This window comes from Typopeltis vanoorti, chromosome 9 (assembly GCF_054136105.1).
Source record: "Typopeltis vanoorti isolate ZY-2024b chromosome 9, IOZ_Tvanoo_1.0, whole genome shotgun sequence".
Classification (NCBI taxonomy): Eukaryota; Metazoa; Arthropoda; class Arachnida; order Uropygi; family Thelyphonidae; genus Typopeltis; species Typopeltis vanoorti.
Window position 1 is genome coordinate 134,136,109 of NC_143557.1, and position 23,702 is coordinate 134,159,810.

Consider the following 23,702-nt stretch of genomic DNA (forward strand, 5'->3'; position numbering starts at 1 on the left):
TTCAATAACTATTTCATTAAATCTGGCATTCCAAAAATTTCACTTTCTATCACTCTTGCAGTCTTGCTACCTCTCATTCTGCTGTACCTTACTTCTATTTCCTCAGTCATACTTTCTTTCGCTCCCTTATTAATAACTTTTGCTTCTACATTCTTGCATTCTTTTACTCCCTCAGTTTCTCTAGCCTTCGTTTCATTTCCATTTATTTCATGTACACCATTTTCTATCTTTTCAGTCAGTTTTGCATTCTTTGCCTTGTGGTCTAATAATATATTGCACTTCCGACAAATCCATACTTTCTCTCGTCTCTCTCTACAAACACATCTCTTACACTCTGCCATGCATACATAATGCACTCATGATGCTGAATAATTTTCAAAAAGTCTATAATTCATGCCACTTGATTTTCATCATTTATCATAATAATTTTCACTGAAAAGAAACATTTAAAAACTGTGTGAAAAAAATTGCTTCTAAGTATCAGTAAAATGAAAGAACATAAATTGTCTGAAGCCTGTGTAGCTCAATAGAAGTGGTGTTTGCACTCAACGGCACTTGACTGCATGAAAAAAGACTTGATGGTTCAAATCTAGTCACTGACTAGAGGAAATTTCTCTAAGCTTTTTTTCTACCGGTTCCCGAGTTAGTTGATCTCTGGCAAGAGCAAGCAGGTTTTTTTCTCCTGGAAACTCGGGTTTTTTGTCCCGTGAATTCAAGAAAAACGGCCGTCGAACCTACACTGTTTTCAGACATGAAAAATATTGTGGTAGGATTAGGGACCATGAGATTGCGACACTTGTTAGCCGCCTTCTTCACTGCATGCCGATTAATTAGTGATAGCCTTGGGCCAGCTATCTCTGATTGGCTAATGGTAGAGATTGAACTGCCCACTCAGTCTCCCAAAGTTAGACAGGGCTAAAACGGTCTCGCTTACTCCCTATATGGGAACAAAAAAGCGTTATCTGATTTTTTTTTGATTGTCTTGTTCCATTGCACTGATTTGAAGAATAAAATAAAAAATTATCAGCTAATGCCTTTTATTCCCATACAGAGAGTAGGCGAGGCATTTTAACCCCATCTAGCTTTTGGAGACACCAAGTGGGCAGTTCAATCTCCAACATTAACCAATCAGAGATAGCTGACCCATGATCATGACTAAGCCTTTGTAGCTTAGTTAAAATCTGAAGAATAAAAGTTAGTTAAAATCTGAAGAATAAAAGAAATCAAATTTACTACTATTAAATAAATTCATTGTAAAAGCTGATCTCTGATCATTTCAGGACTGATTATTTATTTTCACACATGTGAAATTCATTTTTATTTTTTGGAAGAGACAATAAATAAACTGTGCAGCAAAAAAGGTCAAATATAGAAGGAAAGTAAAGAAAATTCCAAATAACACAGTAAGTGAAGTGACAAGAAGGCTGCACCATTCCAGTTAATCTGCTAATATCTCTAAAATCATGGTTAAGGGTTTAATAGAGGAGGAGGATAATCACATCCAAGTTAAATCATGAACATCATACAAATATTTCAAAAATTAAACATCGCTCAAAAGAACTTAAAATCAAAGTATATAATAATCAATGATACTAAAGATCTGTTTCGAGTACTCAAATGCACTCCCCATATTTCTTTAAGATGTAGACCCAATAATTATTTTTTATTTTATTCTTCAAATCAGTGCAATGGAACGAGAAATTTATGTTCTTTCATTTTACTAATATTAGCAGCAGAAAGTTTCTTACCTTGGGTATAATATACGTTAAAAATACCAAGTTATTTTAAATATAAACCTGGTTTTAATCCATTTCCCAAGTAAGCAAACAGACAAGAAAGTCAAGTTGATCAGAGCTTATTCCACCTTTACCACGAGTTGCCTAAGACTTGCACTACGTGCGGGTCACCCAGACTTGCACTACTTGCAGGCACAAACTTGACTTTCTTGTCTGTTTGCTTACTTGGGAAATGGATTAAAACCAGGTTTATATTTAAAATAGCTTGGTATCTTTAACGAATATTAGAAGCAATTTTTTTCATGCAATTTTGAAATTTTTTTTTTAAAATAACACTTATTGAAATAAATGACCATTCGCTTTCTTTCCTTGCAAAATGCCATTATATGGATTGCAACACTACAGTTTTAGAAATTATTTTTTATTTATTTTTTGCTTTTATGAACAACAAATGATATTAAATTGTATTAGTCAGTTTCAGTTTGTTTGGGCCTATTAAACAAAAGGAAAATAAATGAAAAAAAAAGAAGCATAAAATGAAATGAAACTAATCAAGAGATCAGAGAAGAATCAGACTGCAATTTTTCTATAACAGCAAAAAAAAAAAAAAAAAAAATTACAATTGCAAGAACATGTATAAAGAATACAGAATATGGTAATCAATGGTACTATAGATCTGTTTCGAGTACTGAAATGTACTTCCCACAGTTCTTCAAGATGCAGACTTGGGCCTATCAAACAAAAGGAAGATGATTGACAGTCTTCTCTGAAAACAAGCTTTTCAGGAAAATAAATAAAAAACAGCATGAACTGAAATGAAACCAATCAAGAGATCAGAGAAGAATTAGAGTGCCATTTTTCTATAATAACAAGAATCAAAGAAAAACAATAACAATGGCATGAACATGTATACAGAATGCCTACTGAAAGATTTCCTCAAATCCTTGAAAACAGAAGAATACAAAGGAAAGAAAGAAAGATACTATCAGAATATCAAGAAGGCAACAGAGAGAAAACATCAAGAACATAAATACAGAAATTTAAATAACTTGGCAGATGGTCTGGGAAGCTGTTTCCAGTCCAATCCATATGCAGCCAAGCCTGAATCTGTCATAGTCAAATGAGGATGATGATAAATCTATGCAAATACATAAATTCTTGTATTCATTTTACAAAATAATTTTTGTCTCATTGACAATTATGCTATTTTTTAAAAAAAATCCTATCTTATCCTCGTCCATCCTAGGACGGGTTGAGTCCCCTCCTAATGAGGAGTTACTGGTGTATTAATGCAGCCAGTTCACCACTCCTCTGCTGCATCCCCTAGGGGTGATATTATGGCTGTAATCCATGTGTGTTCACGGGGATGGTTTGCCTGCTTGCAGGATGAAAAACCCCAGATAAACTGGGGGAAATGCCCTAGACCAGTTAACTTGGCTATGGCTGAGGAAGATCCTTGAGCTCCTCACGTCGTTGATGGGAATTGAACCTAGGACACTCCCATCCCAGGCATATGGTTGCGAAGCACATAGCCGCTAGGCTAACCACACAGACTTTTTTTAAATCCCTGTACAATATTAACCTAAAACTAAGCATACTAAGTCAAAGTTAAAATACACGTGAGATGGGGAATCTAAAAATTTTGTAAACAAAAAAAAGTTTCATTTTATTAAATTCTGTGTCCAAAATACATTGAATTCATTAGTTTTTTGATCCTAGTTACAAATTCTTTCTTAATTGATATAATCGCAAAATATTGTTACTGACGTTATGCCATTTTATTTTCTTTGGCACTTGATTTAACCTCTCTGAGCTTTCATCAAGAAGCAAAAAGTCTATACCAACAATTCCTTTTAAATTCTCTCAAGTAGTATATTTACTCCTTTATTTCTTTTTGTTTTTCCTTTGACCACAGCATAATATTTTAGAATTATTTATGTCCAAGTAACTTAACCATAAATGCTGAAATTTAATCTTTCCAAACAGCAATTAGAGCTAAAAAAAATGAAAAGTATATCATAAATACCCAGCCACTATGGCATGTATTTGTTATAGGCATTTGATAGACTTGGGTTGATGGAAAATGATACAGGGATAGAAATGCAATGGGTATAGTATTTTCAGAGAGGGCAAAGGTAAAGTGTGGGTGTGTGTCAGGGGGGGGGGTTAATGATAACAAAAGAATTATAGCCAAAAAGTGTAGGATCAGCAAGAAGAAGGAGGAGGGGACAGTGAAGAAGAGAGGGCAGTGCATTTGAGGCTATATGGTGTAAGATAGAAGCCAACAGGGCAAAATATGCAACTGGTTGCTGCTAGATAGCAGATGGTGCAAGGAAGAATGCGTGCAGCATGCACCAGCTAATTAGCACAATGGGTGGAGGGCAAGAGTTATTATGGAGGACTTGATTTATGAAACATAGGCCAGAAGGAGAAACAGTTACAGAAAGTGAAAGAATAGAATTTATCACAGCTCCTTCGATAGTTTCATTAGACATCATCAGATACCATGTGGTCACTCTGCTCCTTGTTGATGTGCCACACAAGTCCTCACCTGCTGATTCTGTTGTATGTTTTTCTGGAGGCTTCAATTCTCTGAAGACCAGTCATTCCAGATGCACCATCTATCCATCCCAGCAAGGGTTAACCTCTTCCTCTTTTTTGCAGGAACTTTACCATCTATTACTTTTACCTATTACCATCTATTAAGTTGAAAGTTTTTTCACTTGGTTATAAATTAAATTAAAGAGGTCAAGAAATTATATGCTTGGTTTATCCTAGGAATAATGCAAAGGAAATATTTCAGTATTTGGCTAAAGGAGGGGGGGGGGACAGGGAGTCACCCCTGGATATGTGGTTAGCAAGGGGTGAGGATTAGATTTTTCATTTGGTGAATGAGTAGAATAGGTTGCCAAAGTCAGTCGTGAGCACTTGTTCGCCAATAGATACTGTGTGGATAGCGTGGGTCTCCCACAATCAATCTTCATAGTCCAAGTACCTGTGTAGCAATAATAATAATACAAAAGAGACAAGCTGCATTACTGCCCACACAGTATACCAAAGTATCACTAATTCAGTCAACTATTAACACTGCTGGCCTGAGCTTTGGTGAAAAAACATCAGAGATCAGAGTTAGAATCTGTTATTTATATAATAAGACTTCCCCACTCCAGGGTATACCAAATCTAATGCAATTCTAACTTGCCATATATAGGTGTAGAACAGGATGCAAGATTCCAATCCGAAGAAAGAATACAAACAATACATCAGTTTTCATAATTATGCAACATCAAACTTTTCTAATCATGGACACACTATGCTGAACTGCACTGACTCAAAAGGTACTTATTCCTTATATTGCACAAAACATGATATGAATTGCAAATTTAAAGAAGACTGTGAAATTCTAATCAACCATCAAATCTGAACTATTAAATGATGGACTAAAAATCTCAAGAACATGGATGGCACATATTCAACTCACATAAACATAGCTAAACTGGTTGTACAGCAGAAGGAAGATGGATATGAGATTGAAGATGTGGCTGTAGCAGCACAAGGTGAGGATGAGACAGCTATAAATGGCTATCAGAGTCAGGATCAAGGAAATGGGACTGAAGTGAAAGAGAGGTATGGTAAGCATCTAAAATAGAGAGTGTGGGTGCTGGTAGAATGGCATCAAAGACACAGGGATTGTTATGTTCATATATAAATGTGAAGAGTATTTGAAATACGTGAGCTGAGTTTATTGCATTGATTGAGTCAGTATGCCCAAAGATAATTGGTATATGTAAAACTTGGTTGTCTGATGTAATATCAGGAATTTCTATTCCTGATGATGTAATATCAGGAATAGAAATGGAAGGATCTACAATTTTCTGGAAGGATACGAATGTGAAAAGAGGGGGGGGGGGGAGAGTGCTGTTAATTGATTGCTGAGGAATTGTGTCTACAAAGTGTGGAAATTGATTGATAGTACATGCACAGATTTTGAATCAGTGTGGTGTGAAGTTGAAATTAATAGGCTAGTATATCTAATAGGATGTTATTGACAAGGGAATGCAGAGAATACTGATCGTGAAATGTTTAGACAAACTGGTTGGGCACATAAAAAAGAAAGTGATCCTGATGGGAGCCTTTAATTACAGGAATATAGAATGTAAGGAGGAGGAGGAGACAGTATATGGGAACAAGAAGAGTGAGTTTGTTAAATTTCTGAGGGATAAATATATTAAGCAGCACATGACTGATGCAACTTGAGGCTTTACTGTTTTGATGTTACAATTTGATGATAACTTCACAAAAAGTTGTTGTAAATGATCTACTGATGCTGCCCACAGTGGTGAGAGTGATCATGAGGTACTTGTTTGGGAAGTGGTGAGACAAGAAAAGGTTACTACCAAAAGTAGTAGGTATGGGGAAGTATAAGATAGGTGATTATGGAAAGCTGTGTAGTAGTCAACTAGCATCAATCTGTTGAAGAGATGAGCTGTGCAGAAAAGATGTTGACTGTACATGGAAATTCATAAGGCATTATCTGACACCAGCAATGTATAACTGCATACCAAGAGTTAAGCGAGTAAATAGAGTAGGAGTGAAATGGATGAACCTTGAAATCAAGCAAAGTGTGCTGGAAAAGAACAGTGCTATGGAGGATGTACAAGACAGTACATGGTGATCAGATCCATAAAGAATATAAAATGCAGGCTACTAGGAAGTGATGAGCTTGATAAAGAAAGAAAAGGTACAGTATGAGAGAAGACTGGCTGGTCAGGCCAAGGTTAATTCCAGCAAATTCTTCCACTATATGGCAAGCAAGAGAAAGAATAAGTATAGCGGGCTGACAATGGTGGATATTCATGGCAACAGAGTGACTGCTGCAAAGGATATAGTGGAATTATTGAATGAGCACTTTATCGGTGCATACCTACTAGTGTAAATGATGCTGTGCAATATATAGAAGGGAGGCAAGTATTAGTAGAATTGGAAGTGAAAGAATTAGAAATATATCAGGTGTTGATTGGGTTAGATATTAATAAGACTGTGGGAATGGATGACATATTGCCACATATTCTTAAGGAATGTGCAAAACAGTTAGCTATACCCCTGACCTGGTTATTTAATGAAAGTCTTGCAGCAGGTAAGGTTCCTACTCACTATAGACCAGTCTGTATAACTGCAGTTGTAGTCAAGGTGTTGGAGAGATTAGTTAGGAATAGAATACAAAATTTGGTTGATGCACATAGTATTCTTCATGATGATCAGCATGGGTTTATAAAGTGTAGGTTTTGTTTTAGCAATTTATTTGCACTTTATGACAAGGTAACGTGTATGTTATATAAGCAAGAATCATATACAGTGATATTCTTGGACTGCAGAAGTGCTTGATAGATTACCACATGATAGGTCTGTGTACAGGTTGCAAGATGATGGGAATAGATAGTATGTTGGTCGGAAGGATCCAAAACAGCCCTCTGAAAGATACCAGAAAGGTGTGTATGATGGAGCAGAGTAACCAGTGGCATGACACAGGGTTTTGTTCTTGTGCTCCTGCTGCTTAACTTGTTTGTAAATGATATATCACGTGGATTGACTGGGAATTTTGTTGATGATGCAAAGTTGTGGAGAATTATAAGTAGCACTGCCAATATTAATTGCCTTCAGGAAGATGTGAATAGACTTTTGACTTGGACAAAGGAGTGAAATCAATTGCAGTTTTAATATTAACAAGTGCAAGGTGTTTCATTTTGTAGTGCAGAAATATAAGGCTATGTACTATATTGATGGTGCTGTACTGCAGGAAGTGGATGAGATTTGAGAGTGATGGTTGACAGCAGACTAAATTTAGAAGGCATATTGCAAATGTTGCAAAGACTGCACATCATATTGCTGCTATGTTACGAAGTATTCTAACATGCAGGGATAAAGAGAAGATTGTGCTATTATATAAAGCACTGGTCAGACCACATTTGGACTACTGTGCTCAGATTTGGTCATTTGGTTTTGAATGTGACATAAAAACAGTGAAGAAAGTCCAGAGAAGAGTGACTAAGGCAATATCAGTACTCTGGAATGTCGACTATGGAGAAAAGTTGAAAGAATGGATTGCAGAGTTTGGTGGATAGGAGGAAAAGAGGTGAAATGATAGAGACATTTAAGTTAGTGAGGGGATTTTATCAGATTAATTTTGAGGGGATTATAAAAAGAGTAGAAGGAAACTGAGGAAGAACCATAGGCTATTCCTGAAAGTTGTGCAGTAAAAAGGGGTAGTAGATTTTTTACATGGAGAATTTTCAGTGAATGGAATGCATCATTAAAATATGTTGTTAATGCAAGGAGTGTTAAGGATTTTAAAATTCATTATGATAGATCTGTTGTCAGTTGAATGAACCTTCCACAATGAGTCTGCCAATGCCATGGAAAGTGTAATAATAATAATAATTTCTATTTAAAGTTCTCTAATCCTCTATCCAAGCAATAATTTCAGCTCTTATTTCAGATACTGATTTTGGCACTACCAATACTGTTTTTATTTTAATTAACTGCTAGTGATCTCTAATCATACAAATAACAGGACTCTAGCTTTGATGTAGGTTTTTCCTCTCTCACTAGAGGTCAGGAGAGTAGGGTTAATAACAGAACGTGGACTGTAATGTAGCTGCTCTCAGAATATATATGTGTACTCCACATGATGACCATAATATGAAGGTTGCAATACTGGTAACTTTAGTTGATAATCTTAGTTGAATGTTGGTAATATTAGTTTATACTAATACAGTAGTGGTCTCCATAATTTGAAATCATGAATGCTGATCACCATGTAACTATGAAAGAAAGGATATACATTTTAATGTTGGAATATGGTATAAGTAATGACTAGTTCACATCCCAAACAGATAGCAAGTAGCTTATTAACAGCTTTGCTCATTTTTCCAAATCTTCCTAAACCATTTCCCATTGTTTAACGTCTCCTCAAAAATTTATCCAAATCAGATTAAACTGAAGTGGAAGAGATCATTTTACCTGCAGATGCCACTACAAGTAAGACTATTTTCACTGATGTAGCCAAATTGGAGTATACTTTTTTCTTATGTTGTTACTTAAAGCTGTGCTAAAAAGTCTTGAGAGAAATTCAGCCTAATCCTAAAACATAGGGGAGGGGGAAAAGTACTGCAAGGGAGCATATTTCTTTGCAGGCAATACGGCTCACAAGTTCAAATGCATTCTACCAAATGTAAACATTGCTGTTTACTACATTGCTCTGGAAAATTCAGACCAATGGGATTAAAATGGTAGAGAAGAGACATTTTTAGTTCAAATATTGTCATCATGTCATGCAACCATTTTCAATCAAATCTCAAATACAGCTATATGTTGTTGAAGATCCCAAACAATTTCAGAAATGGGTCAAAATGGAGGTGGGATGTAAAAAAAAATAGAAGTCAAATGGTGCAGACAGATATTCTTATGAATCATATCATTCAAACGATCATAGCAATTTCATTCTTGACAGTTTTACTCACTCAATCTTAAAAAAAAACTCCGGTAGTTTTCGATCAAATATGAAAGAGAGTGATATATTGTATAATATCCAATAACAATTTCTGCACAAAATGGAAGGTGAGAGGGAAAAGAGAAGTAAAATGGGCAAGACAGATACAAATCACATCATTGAAACAATGATAGAATTCTTTTCTCAATAATTTTACCCACATCTAAAAATTAAGTACTATTGCATACAAAAACATTACTAATTAAACAAAAATAAGTAGTAGTTTAGATCAGTGGTCTCCAAACTTTTTTGATCGCATACCCACAATTGACTGAACAAAAATCTATTGTGATAAGTATTAAAAGAGGAAATATGCCTTGTATCATCATATAATAATTAAAAAAGCTAGATATTTTTAGACATTATTTTTATTGTTAAGAGCTTACAAACATATTTATTACAATATTTAATGTGAACAATGACCTTGCATTTCTTTCATAATTTCTTGAAATTCTGGTTTGATGGCTTCTTATACTGTGATACAAAGGTCTGGTTCCAAGTTTAATTTATTTCGATATTTGGTTTTAATACCTGTCATTGCAGAAAATGATACCTCACATAAATAAGTAGAACCAAACAGTAGGAGTGCATCATTTGCTGTGTTTACTAAATTGCTATACTCGGAGTTCAGTCCCATCCACCAATTGTGAAGAGATTTCTGTTGAAATTCGTTTTTCAAAGTTGTGTTGTATCTAATGTCAATTAATTTATTATAATATTAATATTAATTCACTATTTCTAGTGTAAACGTAAAAGTAAGCACAAAAAAGGCGTTGGAATTGTATAGAAACAATATATACTAAAAAATCTTTAAACTTACTACTAATAGTCAAATAATCAATACAACTATGGTGTCATCTGTAGATAGCAGGATAACTAAGTAATTTTCCTTCTCTAGTTGGGCTTCAACACTAGGATGCTCTACAAACAATGGCAATGATAAGAAGTAAGAGATTTACTCCCTAGTTTTAAAAAAACATGACAGCTTTGCATGATTATGTGTGCAAAGTTGCCCAATGTGTGCTACTTGCAAATTTAAGTTTACAGGATCTTTATATCATCTTTGTCTATATTAGAAATATGTTTAATTGATGAAAGAAAGTAATATTCTTTATCTTTAATTAATTACTTAATTTTTTTCCTATCGATATAAAACTTTTTTGACGAACTCCCATGTATCGACTCACGTACCCCACTTTCGAGATCACTGGTTTAGATGCAAGAAGTTGTTGCAATTTAGTGCAGAAGCAAGAGATTGTTGCAAAAAAAAAGTATCTACTATTTTTTATTTTCATTTATTTTTGTTAAACATCAGTCTACACAAAAGATTGCAGAAGAACCTATAGCACATTTGTAATGTGAGGAGAAAAGTTATAGGAACAGGAATCTATTGATATTTTTTTTTGAAAGAGAAAGGACAGAAAGAGGAAAAAAAGAGGAAATACAGATTCAAGTAAGCAGTTAATCTGTAAAATGATGAGTAGCCACTATTAATAAAAAGTGGAAAAATGAAAAATAAAAGAACCAGTTCCTCTCTATCAATGAGAGAAGACTCAGCGATCAGCTCAACTCTCCTCTTATAGACAGCATCAAGAATTTTTTTGGGAGGTTTTTGGTACCTTACATGAGAACAGTATTCTAAGGTTGGGCAGATTTGAAATATGAGAGTTCAGCTGGTTAGATGAAAAAGCATCTTCAGAAGAAAAAGGGGGTGGGGCACCAAAATCCTCTCTAAGATTGCTTGATTGTATCCAGAAGAGAGATCAATCCAGCTAATTAATGATCCCTCTCTTACATACCCACTTCAATCCCTCTTCTCCCACAGACATTCAGTTTCTACCTTGTGACTCTTCTACAGATATTTTCTGGTTGCTGTCGACATTTTAAGGGCATTTGATCTGGTTTGGCATGGGGGCCTACTTAACAGACTGCCATCCTATGGTCTGCCTTCCTCACTCTGCAACTGGATCGTCAACTTTCTCACTGGTCACTCACTACATGTCATGGTGGATGGATTCCTTTCCTCAGATTTCCCCATCAGTGCAGGAGTATCCCCATGGTTCTGTTCTTTCACACACTCTCTTCCTCTTGTATATAAATGACCAGCTCTCACAGACTTCCAATCCTATCCATAGCTTTGCTGATGACAGTACACTCCATTCCTCCTTTCATTCGACAAACCTTGTAGTGTTCAAGTCCTCAAGATCTACTATGACCAGGGACTTGAACTCAGATCTCCTGGCTATATCCCAGTGGGGAAAGGACAACCTTGTGAACTTCAATGCCATCAAAACTCAGTTCTGTGTGATCTCTCGCAAGAAAGAGCTCACACTCCCCTTGCTTTATCCTCAGTAATAATAACCTTCAGTAATACTGAGATATCTAAACATGATCAGATTATTCTTCTTGGACTGATCTGTACTTCCGATCTTTCCTGGCACAATCACATTTCAATTTTTGTCAGCTTCTGCAGCTGACAAAAAAACTAGTATTTTTTTGCACGAGACACTACTTAACACCTTCACAGTTGCTAACTCTATACAAAACCCAAATCCACCCAGCCACGGAATATTCCTGCCATATTTAGGGTGGTGCACCAAAATCCTCTCTAAGATTCCTTGCTAATTAATGATCCCTCTCTCACAGACATTAAGTTTCTGCCTTGTGTCTTTTCTACAGATACTTTTATGGATAGTGCTCTGATGAAATGGCAACTATTATTCCTACACTCTCCTCCAAAATCATTAAAACAAGAGCCACTGCTAACCGACACTCTTTTACAGTCCATCCTGAAACTCGTTGAACCAACTTCACTGTCTCCTCTTTCATTCTATCTGCTTCTTTCCTTTGGAACACTCTTCCCTACTCTGTCTTCCTGAAAGATTACAACCCTCAGCTTTTCAAGCAAAATGTGAACAAATTCCTTCTTTCTTCTATTCCTCTTGTGACCTTTCATGTGTGGATCAGATATAAAAGACACTATTTTTGGAGGATGAGGAAGCAACTGAAGTTATGTTTTTTTTTTTTTTTTTGACCAGGAAAGTTCATAAGCCAATGGCAGTACAAGAAGAGAGATCTGCCTGGTCATCTCTGTATTAAGTAAGGGAAGGTGAACAGAGGTTTTTTTTTTTTTTTTTTTTTTTTTGACATATGTTTCTGTTAACTTAGTGAAATGCTTTTTCAAAGTCAATAAATGCAATATGTGTTTATAAATTGTATTCTCTTCTTTTCTCTATTATTAATTTTAGGCAAAAGGCCGGGTCTATACATGATCGTCCTTTTCTAAATCCATTCTGTACTTCCAAAATAAAGTTTTCAAAATATTTCATTAGTTTGCTATTTAAGATTCTGCTATATATATATATATATATATATATGGCATATTTTCTGCACATCACTAAATTTTAAGTATGTAAGTAAGAGATAATTATGTTTGGGCCACTTAGCACACTTGGATGAATAACTGGATATGCACTCTTCATGTGGAAAAGACTTCAGTTTGATTGTCGTCGTCATCATCATGTGAGAAATCATTATTAGGTTTTTTTTTTTTTTTTTTTTTTTTTTTCAAATGAAAGGGTTAGCCTGGCTCATACTGAGGCAGCAGGTTTTTTTTCTCAAAGAAGCTCTGGTTTTTCCTATTGCAAAACAGACAAAAATACATCAATGTAGAACAGTCTTCATAATGCATCCTGAGACTCCATGGAAATGACGTAATTATAACAAAATCCATTTCTGTTATCCTTCAAGCCATGTCATCCTAATGTTAAATGTTTACAAGACTCAACAGAAATCAAACGAGTAAATTATAACTTCAAGTTTTCGTATTATTACAGTGTTACAAATGCACTGCATTGCACGTTTTATAAAGATAAGTATCAATTTCAGAAAGTGAATGTTACTTCCCCTTCACTCCGACATTTCTGATAATCTCTAATGCCAATAAGAAAACTAAAAATGATTTGGCTCTATTTTAAATAAAATGTCAAAGTATTTCTCACCAATCTTTACACAGCCTTCAACTGTCAATAAAAGATTAGGTACCTTAATATCCCTATAAATAAAATTTTACATAATTTAGGATATGAAAGTTTCCTATTATTACAGGGTTATGAATGCACTGATATGCACATGTTATAAAGATTAACACTCACCTCTGCAAACACAAAGTACCTAAATCAATATTTATTACAAATAATTTTTTAAATAAGGCTTTCCTAACACATGCAGGAATTTTATTCACAATACTAAAATTTTAACACCTCATTTCAACATCTAAAATTCGATAAAACTACAAAATAATTGGGAAAAAAATGATAAAAGGAAAAGGGAGAAAAAACTTTTCCTACTTAAATAACATTTATTAATAATAAATTGTGGTAGAGAAGCTTTTATGTTGGCTATTTATTACAATAGCTTTAAGGAAATTAAAAGGTAAGACTAATTATTAATTATAATAAATTTAATTAATATTTCAGATATTTCAACAGGTCAAATTACCATTATCAGGAAACACAGAACAGTACAGTATGATAGGTGTACAAAAACACTAACAATGGGTAAATGAGGCTGAAGCACTGTAATCAAAGTTGAGCCTAAAGTCATAAATAGTACCGCTTTGTGGGCTAAAAGTGGGCTGAAGTTTGGGTATTTTCTTTCAGCTGAGGAATATTTTAGGAATAATCTCTCATGATTATATTTGCTGTGGAGTAGTAGAGTGGTGTTCTTTAGGCATATCTTGGATGTCCAAAGCAAGGTCAGCAAGTTCTAAGGTGATGTAGATTTTATTTCCATAACTGTTGTTCCATCTTCTGTAATGATTACTCCTAAATAATTACAAGCCTTTACATTTTGAATGAACCCATTTGATATTTTAAATTTATGTTTTGTTGCTGTTTTTTGCTTATTATCATATACTTGGTTTAATCTGTATTTAATAATAAGCCATAATTCTGAATCTTTTTGATTAGCATTTCAATCATATTTTGTAACTCGTTTTTGATTTCCCTATGAACATCAAATCATCAGCAAATTTCATACTGTTAATTCTAATGCTATTTTTTTTCCATTCCTATTTCAATTTATTCATATTCTTTCATTGTTATTATTATTATTCAGGCCTCCATGGAGTCGAAAGACTCATCGTGGAAGGTCCTTCCTAAGAACATAAAGTCTGTCAAGACTCATCGAGGGGAGATCCCCCATAAGAAACACAAAGTCTATCATACCACTCCATAAATTCATTGACCGTTCTCGCTCTCACCACTCCATCAGGCATTGCATTCCACAGTTCAACCACCCTCCACGCAAAGAAACCACTCCTCACCCTCTTGTTCACAGTTTCCTTTCGTAACTTCCAGGGATGGCCTCTTGTCATCACTCCTTCCCGCTGATCAACCAAGCGAAAGAACTCCCCAGTGTCAACCCTGTAACCACCTCTCAACAGTTTAAAAGTCTCAATCATATCACCTCTCCCTCTTCTATCCACCAAACTCTGCAGTCCACATTCCCTCAGCCGATCCTCGTAACTATCCTTGTACAGTCCTGAAACCATCTTTGTCATCTGTCTTTGTATCCTTTCGACAGTTAATTTATCCCCTTCAAATCCTGGGGACCAAATCTGAGAACAATAGTCGAAGTGTAGTCTGATCAGAGACTTATACAATGGAATGATAACCCTCTTATCTCTGCAGGTCAGTGTCCTTCTCATAATTGCAGCAATCCTCTGGGTTACCTTCACCACCTTTGCAGTATGTACCCTAAACTTCAGGTTTCTATCAACCATCAACCCCAGATCTCTTGTCTCCTCAACTTATTCCAGCATAACTCCTCCCATAGAGTATGCTGCATCCCATCGATGTTTCCCAAACCTCAAGACCTTACATTTTGCTGCATTAAACTGACACCCCCATTCATTTGCCCATCTATCTAGCTTATTCAAATCCCCTTGCAGGGCTACCACACCTGCACTATTACTAATAATCCTTCCTAGCTTCGCATCATCTGCAAACACCTGAATATCCCCTTGCAATCCACTGGCAATGTCATTGATATAAAGGTTAAACAATATAGGTCCTAGTACTGAGCCCTGTGGGACCCCACTTGTATCCCTCTGCCTCCTTGAAACTGCTCCACCATACACAACTCTCTGATACCTATCAGACAGCCAATCCTGAATCCAGTTGACCAATCTGACATCCAGACCCATGTGCTGCAACTTAAATATCAGCTTATCATGTGGCACCCTGTCAAATTCCTTTGCTAGGTCTAAGAAAATTGCAGTATATGCCTTTCCCTCATCTAATGTTCTTGTAACTTTATTATAAAAGGCTAGCATATTGCTAAAACAAGAGCGCCCTTTCACAAATCCATGTTGTCTCTCACAGATAACATTACCCTCATCTCCCCAATGTTGTATATGGTCCCTCACCACTTTCTCCAAGATCTTAACAACTACTGATGACACACACACTGGACTATAATTAGACACTTCCAGTCTGTTACTGCCCTTATGCAATGGCACTATCTTACCTTCCTTCCATTCCCTGGGCACCTCTGCAGAAGCCAGACTTTCATTGATAAGCCAGGTTAAAGGCACTGTCAGTTCCCTTGCACATTCTCTCAAAACTCGTGGTGAAATACCATCCAGTCCCAAAGCTTTACTGACATCCAGAGTACTCAGCATCTGAAACACACTCTCTTCCTGTACCTCTAAACCTCGAACCAGTCCTATCCCTCTAGCATTAAAACTGACTCCTCTAGGATGAAATACTCCAATAAAGTGTTCATTGAACAATTCCACTATGTCCTCTGCATCAGTCACTCTATTCCCATTTTTATCCTACAATATCATTCTTCCACAGTCATTTCTCCTGCTATTGGCCACATAGCTAAAAAATTCTCCAGGATTTTCTTTGGATCTTAGGGCCAACCTCTTCTCATATTCCAGTTTTGCTTTCCGTACCACACTAGTCATTCTTCTGGCCTGTGTCTTATATTCTTCATGCATCCTCTCTTCACCTGTCTCCTTATATCTCTTCCATAGCTACTTTTTCACATGCAATTCCTGTTTAATATTGTTTGTCATCCACTTCACTCCAAATTGTGTCCTCTTCTTCACTCGTGGTATACAACTTACCATTGCTGCTAACAAATATTCTTTCACAATTTCCCACGCACTAATGATATCCCAGCCTTCCAATTCCTCCCTCCATGAAACTTCCCGAAGTTGACGTCTAAGACTATTATAATCACCTGCTTTATAATTCCACATAAGTTCCCGTCTCTTTGATACTCCTGCATGTCTATTCATTTTCCAAATCAAAACCATATGGTCACTCTCTCCAACTGGTGGGAGAGATGTCATCTCAGTTATTATCAACTCTTCTGTTAATTTCACTGTATATATTGAAAAGTATATGGGATATTATACACCCTTATCTCACTCCTCTTTTGATATCGATTGTTTCATTATTAACGTCATATATAATTTGTGTCTTACGATTCCAGTATTATTCTATTATTATTATTATTCTGAGGTCTTTCGCATCTATTTGAATGTCTTTTAATATTTCAATTAACTTTTCATAGCTTACTATGTTCAAATGCTTTATGAAAGTCTATAAAACACAGATATATGTTATTATTTATTTCTACTGATCTTTCAATAACAGTTTTTAATTCATAAATGGCATTAACTGTACTTTTCCTGGCATGAATGTTTGTTGTACTTTTCCTGACATCCTTTTTGTTGTTCACTTATATGGCATTATTTCTAGAAAGCATTCTGTTTTGCATTATTTTCAATAGTATTTTTGAAGTATGGGATATGATACTAACTTCTAAAATCTTTACATTTTGTTGCATTATTCTTTTTTGCTATTGGAATGCAAATAGATTTCATGAAGTCATCTGGTGGCATGCCTCTATCATATATATATATTCTGTATTATTTCTATTAAAAAATCTGTTCCTTTTCCCGCTATCTCTTTTATTAATTCAGCTGGTATTTCATCACATCCAGTCATTTTGCCTAATGGCAAAATGACTGGATGTGATGGAAGCACATTTTATTGTGCTTACTATTTCTTCTTTAAGTATACCTGGATATACCTATGAACACTAATCATAGGTTTGCCAGACCTGTGGTCATTATACAGTTCTGTTAGGTATTCTTTTCATAATAAATTTAGTTTAATCCTTTATCCAAGTGTAAGCAAACAGAGTTTGGCCTGAAAATATCTTCAGGACTGAGGTAAGGTGGTGCAACACCAGGAAACTCCAAGCAAAGGTGGACCAAGCTCTCTTCACGCCTTGTCTCAGTATCTCCTATAATGCAAAGCACATCTCCTTGCAGACATGTATACTGCTATGCATTAAGGGAAGGGCCACTACCCAGACCGGTATCCCGTTGTTTAAGTGCGGGGATACCTTTCCAAAAACTCGTAAAATCCCCCCGGATCACCCAATAATGAGCAACCAGCCGAATCAGAAAGTCAGAAAAAACACTCATTTGCTCATCTTGAAGGGTAACAGCAACAGTCGTGCCTCAGTTAACTTCACAGGCTACAGCATTGCCATTCATTATCCCACCACGCAGGCACTGGGTGACAGCAACAGCCAAGCCTCAGTTAAAACTTCACAGGCTACTGCATTGCCATTCATCACCCAAGCTTACAACTGGTTTCGACCTTTATTGAGGTCTTGTCAGTGGGAGGCAGACCCAAAGGTGGAGATATTATTAAGACAGAAGCAATAGGAGAGGTCATATTTACCAATACAAGTTGCCAACAGGTGTACCACCTTATTATTTTATTGAATTACTCTGGATTTAAAGAAAGATGTTGGAAGTTTATTTTGCACTTGGTTAGACTATAATAAATTTAGTTTAATCCTTTATCCAAGTGTAAGCAAACAAAGTTTGTGCCTGAAAATATCTTCAGGATTGGGGTAAGGTGGTGCAACACCAGGAAACTCTGAGCAAAGGTGGACAGCTCTCATCACTCCTTGTCTCGGTATCTCCCATAATGCAAAGCACATCTCCTTGCAGACATGTATACTGCTATGCATTAAGGGAAGGGCCACTACAATAGGATTGGATCTGCCTCCCACTGACGAGACCTCAATAAAGGTTGAAACCGGTCTGGGTAGTGGCCCTTCCCTCAATGCATAGCAGTATACATGTCCGCAAGGAGATGTGCTTTACATTATGGGAGATACCGAGACAAGGAGTGATGAGAGCTTGGTCCCCCTTTGCTCGGAGTTGCACCACCTTACTTCAGTTCTGAAGATATTTTCAGGCACAAACTTTGTTTGCTTACACTTGGATAAAGGATTAAACTAAATTTATTATATCTAGCCAAGTGCAAAATAAACTTCCAATATCTTTCTCTAAATCCAGAGTAATTCAATAAAATAATAAGGTGGTACACCTGTTGGCAACTTGTATAGGTAAATATGACCTCTCCTATTGTTTCTGCCTTAATAATATCTCCACCTTTGGGTCTGCCTCCTACTGACGAGACCTCAATAGAGGTTGAAACCAGTCTGGGTAGTGGCTCTTCCCTTAATGCATAGCGATATACATGTCCGCTATGGGCGGACATGTATGGGAGACACTGAGACAAGTACTGATGAGAGCTTGGTCCACCTTTGCTCGGAGTTGTCTGGTGTTGCACTACCTTACCTCAGTCCTGAAGATATTTGCAGGCGCAAACTTTGTTTGCTTACACTTGGATAAAGGATTAAACTAAATTTATTATAGTCTAACCAAGTGCAAAATAAACTTCCAGTATTCTTTTCATCTTTGTACCTTGCCTTCTGGATTTATAATAACATTCTTATCTTTTAACTGCTGGCTTCTTATTATTTTCTTTTGGTTATTAAAAAATTTTATTTTTGAATGCAGCTCTACAATTTTATTTTCTTTATCTAATTGCTTTACTTCTAAGCAATTATTATTGAACAATCTATGTTTTTCTTTACATTTATTTTTTATTTGTCTACCTAATCTTTTATATTCTTCACTTCTATTGGGGTTATTTCTGCCAGGAAATGCAGAGAATACTGATTGTCAAATGTTTAGGCAAATTAGTCGGGCATATAAAAAGAAGGTGATCCTGATGGGAATCTTTAATTACAAGAATATAGACTGGAAGGAGGAGACAGTGTATGGGAACAAGAAGAGCGAGTTTGTGGAATTTCTGAGAGATAAGTATCTTAAGCAACATGTGATTGAAGCAACTCAAGGCTTTATGAAGCAACTAAAGGCTTTAATGTTTTGGATTTGGTGATAACTTCACAAAATATAGTTGTTAATGAGGTGTTCTTGATACTGTCACCAGTTGTTGAGAGTGATCGTGAGGTACTTGTTTGGGAAGTGATGAAACAAGTACCTCATGATCAAGTACCTAACTGACTACAGAACCTCATCTACTCACATCAGTATGTTGGGTAAATGAGCTGAGCAGGAAAAGATGTTGACAATGCATGGAAACTCATAAGGCAGTATCTGACAAAAGCAATGTATGACTGCATACCAAGGGTTAAGTGAATAAATAGAGTGAAAGGGATGAAGAGTGAAATCAAGCAAGCTGTGCTGAAAAAGAAAATGTTATGGAGGAGGTACAAGCCAGTTAGTGGTGATCAGAAAAATGAAGAGTATAAGGTGCAGGCTATAAAGCGTGGTACAGAAAGAAAAGGTGCAGTATGAGAGGAGATTGGCTGGACACGCCCAGGCTAACTATGGGTATTTTTCTGCTACATGGCAAACAAGAGGAAGAATAATTATAGTAAACTAACACTGATGGATAGTCATAGCAGCAGACTAACAGCTGCATAGGATATAGCAGAATTATTGTTGAAGTTTTTTTTCACTTGGTTAGACTACAATAAATTTAGTTTAGTCCTTTATTCAAGTGGTCTGGGTAGTGGCCCTTCCCTTAATGCATAGCATTATACATGTCTGCAAGGAGATGTGCTTTACATTATGGGAGATACTAAGACAAGTAATGAGAGCTTAGTTCACCTTTACCACGAGTTGCCTCACTCCTGAAGATACTTCAGGTGCAAACTTTGCTTGCTTACGCTTGGATAAAGGATTAAACAAAATTTATTACAGTCTAACCATGTGGGAAAAAAACTTCCAACATCTTTCTCTAATCTGCAGCCCATGCATGTTGTAAGAGGCGACTGAAATAGAATGCAGAGTTTCGCTCTCTTAGGTTTCTTCCAGAATTTTGCTCCCGATGAGGGGGGGGGCTTAGATTTCGGGGGGTTTGTCCTGAGAGAACACTGAGTCTCTGGGGAGCGTGTTCTCTGGCGTGGCCCATGAGGGACCTTGTCAGTGGATGCTTTTCCCTGGAATATGAGTAGTTCTGCTCAGTGGTGGGTGGGGACCCCGTCACTGAGTGGAACGAACGCTGAGTTGGACGATCTTTAGGTCACTCGTAGGAAGTGGTCCAGGGGATTGTCTTAATTTTTAGAGCAGTCTTTACTTAAAAATTGCCTCAATGAAGGTCAGAACTGGTCTAGGTGGCCCTTCCCTTAATGCATAGCATAATACATGTCTACAAGGAAATGTGCTTTGCATTATGGGAGATACTAAAACAAGTGATGAGAGCTTAGTCCACCTTTACCACGAGTTGCCTCAGTCCTGAAGAGACTTCAGGCGCAAACTTTGCTTGCTTACACTTGGATAAAGGATTAAACTAAATTTATTATAGTGGAATTATTGAACAAACACTTTATCAGCATATATCATACTGGTATAAATTATCTGGTACAATATATAGAAGAGAGGCAAGTATTAGGAGAATACTGTTATGTTAAGAAGTACTCTTAATGGTTGGGTTAAATGTAAATAAGGCTGCTGGAATGGATTGGAGTGGAAAGAGGACAAAATAATACTACTCCACAAGTATGATTCTAAGACAGAAGTCTCCAACTATAGGCTAGTCTGTATAACTGCAGTTGTGGTCAAGGTGTTGGAGAGATTGATAATAGAATACAGAATTGGTTTGATGGACATGGCATTCTTTATGAAGTTCAACATGGATTTGTAAAGGGTAGGTCCTGTTTCAGTAATTTACTTGCATTTTATGATAAGGTGACGAGTGTTTTAGATAAGGAAGAATCATATACAGTGGTATTCTTAGACATTGCAAAAGCATTTGATAGATTACCACATGATAAGTTGGTGTACAAGAGGATGGGAATAGGCAGTATATTGTTTCATACACAACCTGCTGGTATCTGAACGATACCAGCAGGTTGTGTATGATGGAGCAGTGTCTCAAAAGAGAAGGGTAACCAGTGGCATGCCCCAGGGATCTGTACTTGGATCCTGCTGTTTAACTTTTTTGTAAACATTATATCATGTGGACTGACTGGGGGATCTTCAGTTATTTGCTGATGATGCAAAATTGGGAAGAATTATAAGTAGCATAGCACTGCTGATGCTGAATCCTTTCAGGAAGATTTGAATAGACTTTTTACTTGGACAAAAGAGTGGGGTTGTAGTTTTAATATCAATAAGTGCAAGGTGTTGCATTTTGGAGTGCAGAAATATAAGGCATCCTGCCATACTGCAGGAAGTGCATGAGATTAGTGATTTGGGAATGATAGTTGACAGATTTGGTTGTTATTGAGATTGGTTTGAATAGTAATACACAATTTTTTTTCAATGATGCAAAAGTAAGGAAGGATGATAAACAATATTTCAAAGACAAAATCCTTTTCGGGCTGATCTGAACAAACTAGATTTATGGCAATAAAAGTCAGTTCAATATTGCTAAGTGCAAAGTTATGACAGAAAACATTTTGGACTGAGAACACTTGCAGGCAGAGTATTAACATTAATGGAAGTATGCTAGAAGCAGTCAATGAAACTAGGGATCTACGTGTGATGGGCACAGTGACATTGCTAAGGCGATTACATTGCCAGATAAACGTAATATCAAAGAGAACACCAATTACACACTGTAGGAAATAAAGAAATTATTTTTCCACGGTACAAGGCTTTGATAAGATTTGAACACAGCTCAGATATGATCATCTGAGTTTGGAGAAGGTGAAAACGTCAGTGGAAAGTAACCAAGATGATGTTTAACCCATGGAATTGTGCATATCAGGAGACAGGTTGAGAGAATGTAGTCTGCAATGTTTGAGTAATAGTGGGGGGGGGGGATGATACAAACATATGGTGACAACAGTTTTTCTCTAATTTTCGCTGGCCTATGTGCACGTGAAAAGCATTTTCTACAAACTTCTGGTCTAGACTCCAATGTGTGTTCATGTAATATTTCTCATATTAATGGTGGCCTTTTTTTTTATCTATCTATAAAATTGTGATTACTAAATTAATTTTCTTAAATCCACACAGTTAATAAAAATCCATCACTGTTTATATGAGTTTAAATAATTATAATAACTATACTGTATCTACTAACTAGATAGTAAACACTTTAAACAAACATGCCTCTGCAGCTACAACATAAAAAAAAAAATTGCAGATGTCAGCATTAGTTTGCCTACATGGTGCAGGCTAAAATTAACTAATTAGAGTGAATCCAGTTTGTACAGGTTAGAGTAATATTGTAGTGGATGCACTGGAGAAATTACTAAATAAAATACATGACAAGTATCACTTATCATATAATTCATTTTCATAGTATATTCATAAATTACTGACTTGAAATTAGGAATTCTGAAAGCAAAAATTTTATGCACGCACACATTCACTGCTTAGATGAAACATTGGATGGCAGGATGATTACATTGTTCTTATAGCACATACGTGAGATTTTACAGCTCATGGCAGGTGGGGCAGAAAACTTGGGATAATCTCTGAAAATTGAGTACAGATGGATAAAAAGCAGACTGGATTCAGGTTTTTCTTATGGTGTGTGTGCAGAATATTTCAGTGAAGGTTTTCAAAGAAAGATATGATAGGTAATTTAGGAAAAGGCATTTGTATTACCTGGAAGAGGCTCTTCTTCAACAAATTGACTTCATAGAGAAGACTGCATAATAAAAAAGAATAATAATAAAAAAGCTAGTATGGTGGGAAGCCCACAGCATAAATAAATATGCAATAAGAGAAGGAAATAAACCACAACACTAAGCCTAGCAGTATACGTGCTGATATTTAAACTGATTTTAACTTATTATTATTATTAACATCTGCCCTCCATGTAGAAAGAGACTCATCGTGGGACGCTCATCCAACTGTGCATTAAAATGATTCAATGTGTCTACATTCACAACACACTCAGGCAATACATTCCACTCACCAACCACTCTCCATGCAAAGAACCTTCTCCTCACTCCTCTGTTCACACCTTCTTTATAGTTTCCAGTGACAGACTATTGTTGTATCCCCTCTCTCATTCGATGAAAAATCTCTTCCGTGTCAATCA

The 23,702-nt window shown here is 36.2% G+C and overlaps 1 protein-coding gene across 1 annotated transcript in view; it reads right to left on the reverse strand.

The window, feature by feature from the left end:
* Cdc2rk (cyclin-dependent kinase 10) overlaps positions 1–23,702 on the reverse strand; it is a 189,696-nt gene that overhangs the window by 108,283 nt on the left and 57,711 nt on the right. Inside the window, exon 4 of the mRNA XM_090397623.1 lies at positions 13,287–13,339. Coding sequence (XP_090253749.1) covers positions 13,287–13,339 — 53 coding nt within the window. The remainder of the gene's footprint in view (positions 1–13,286; positions 13,340–23,702) is intronic.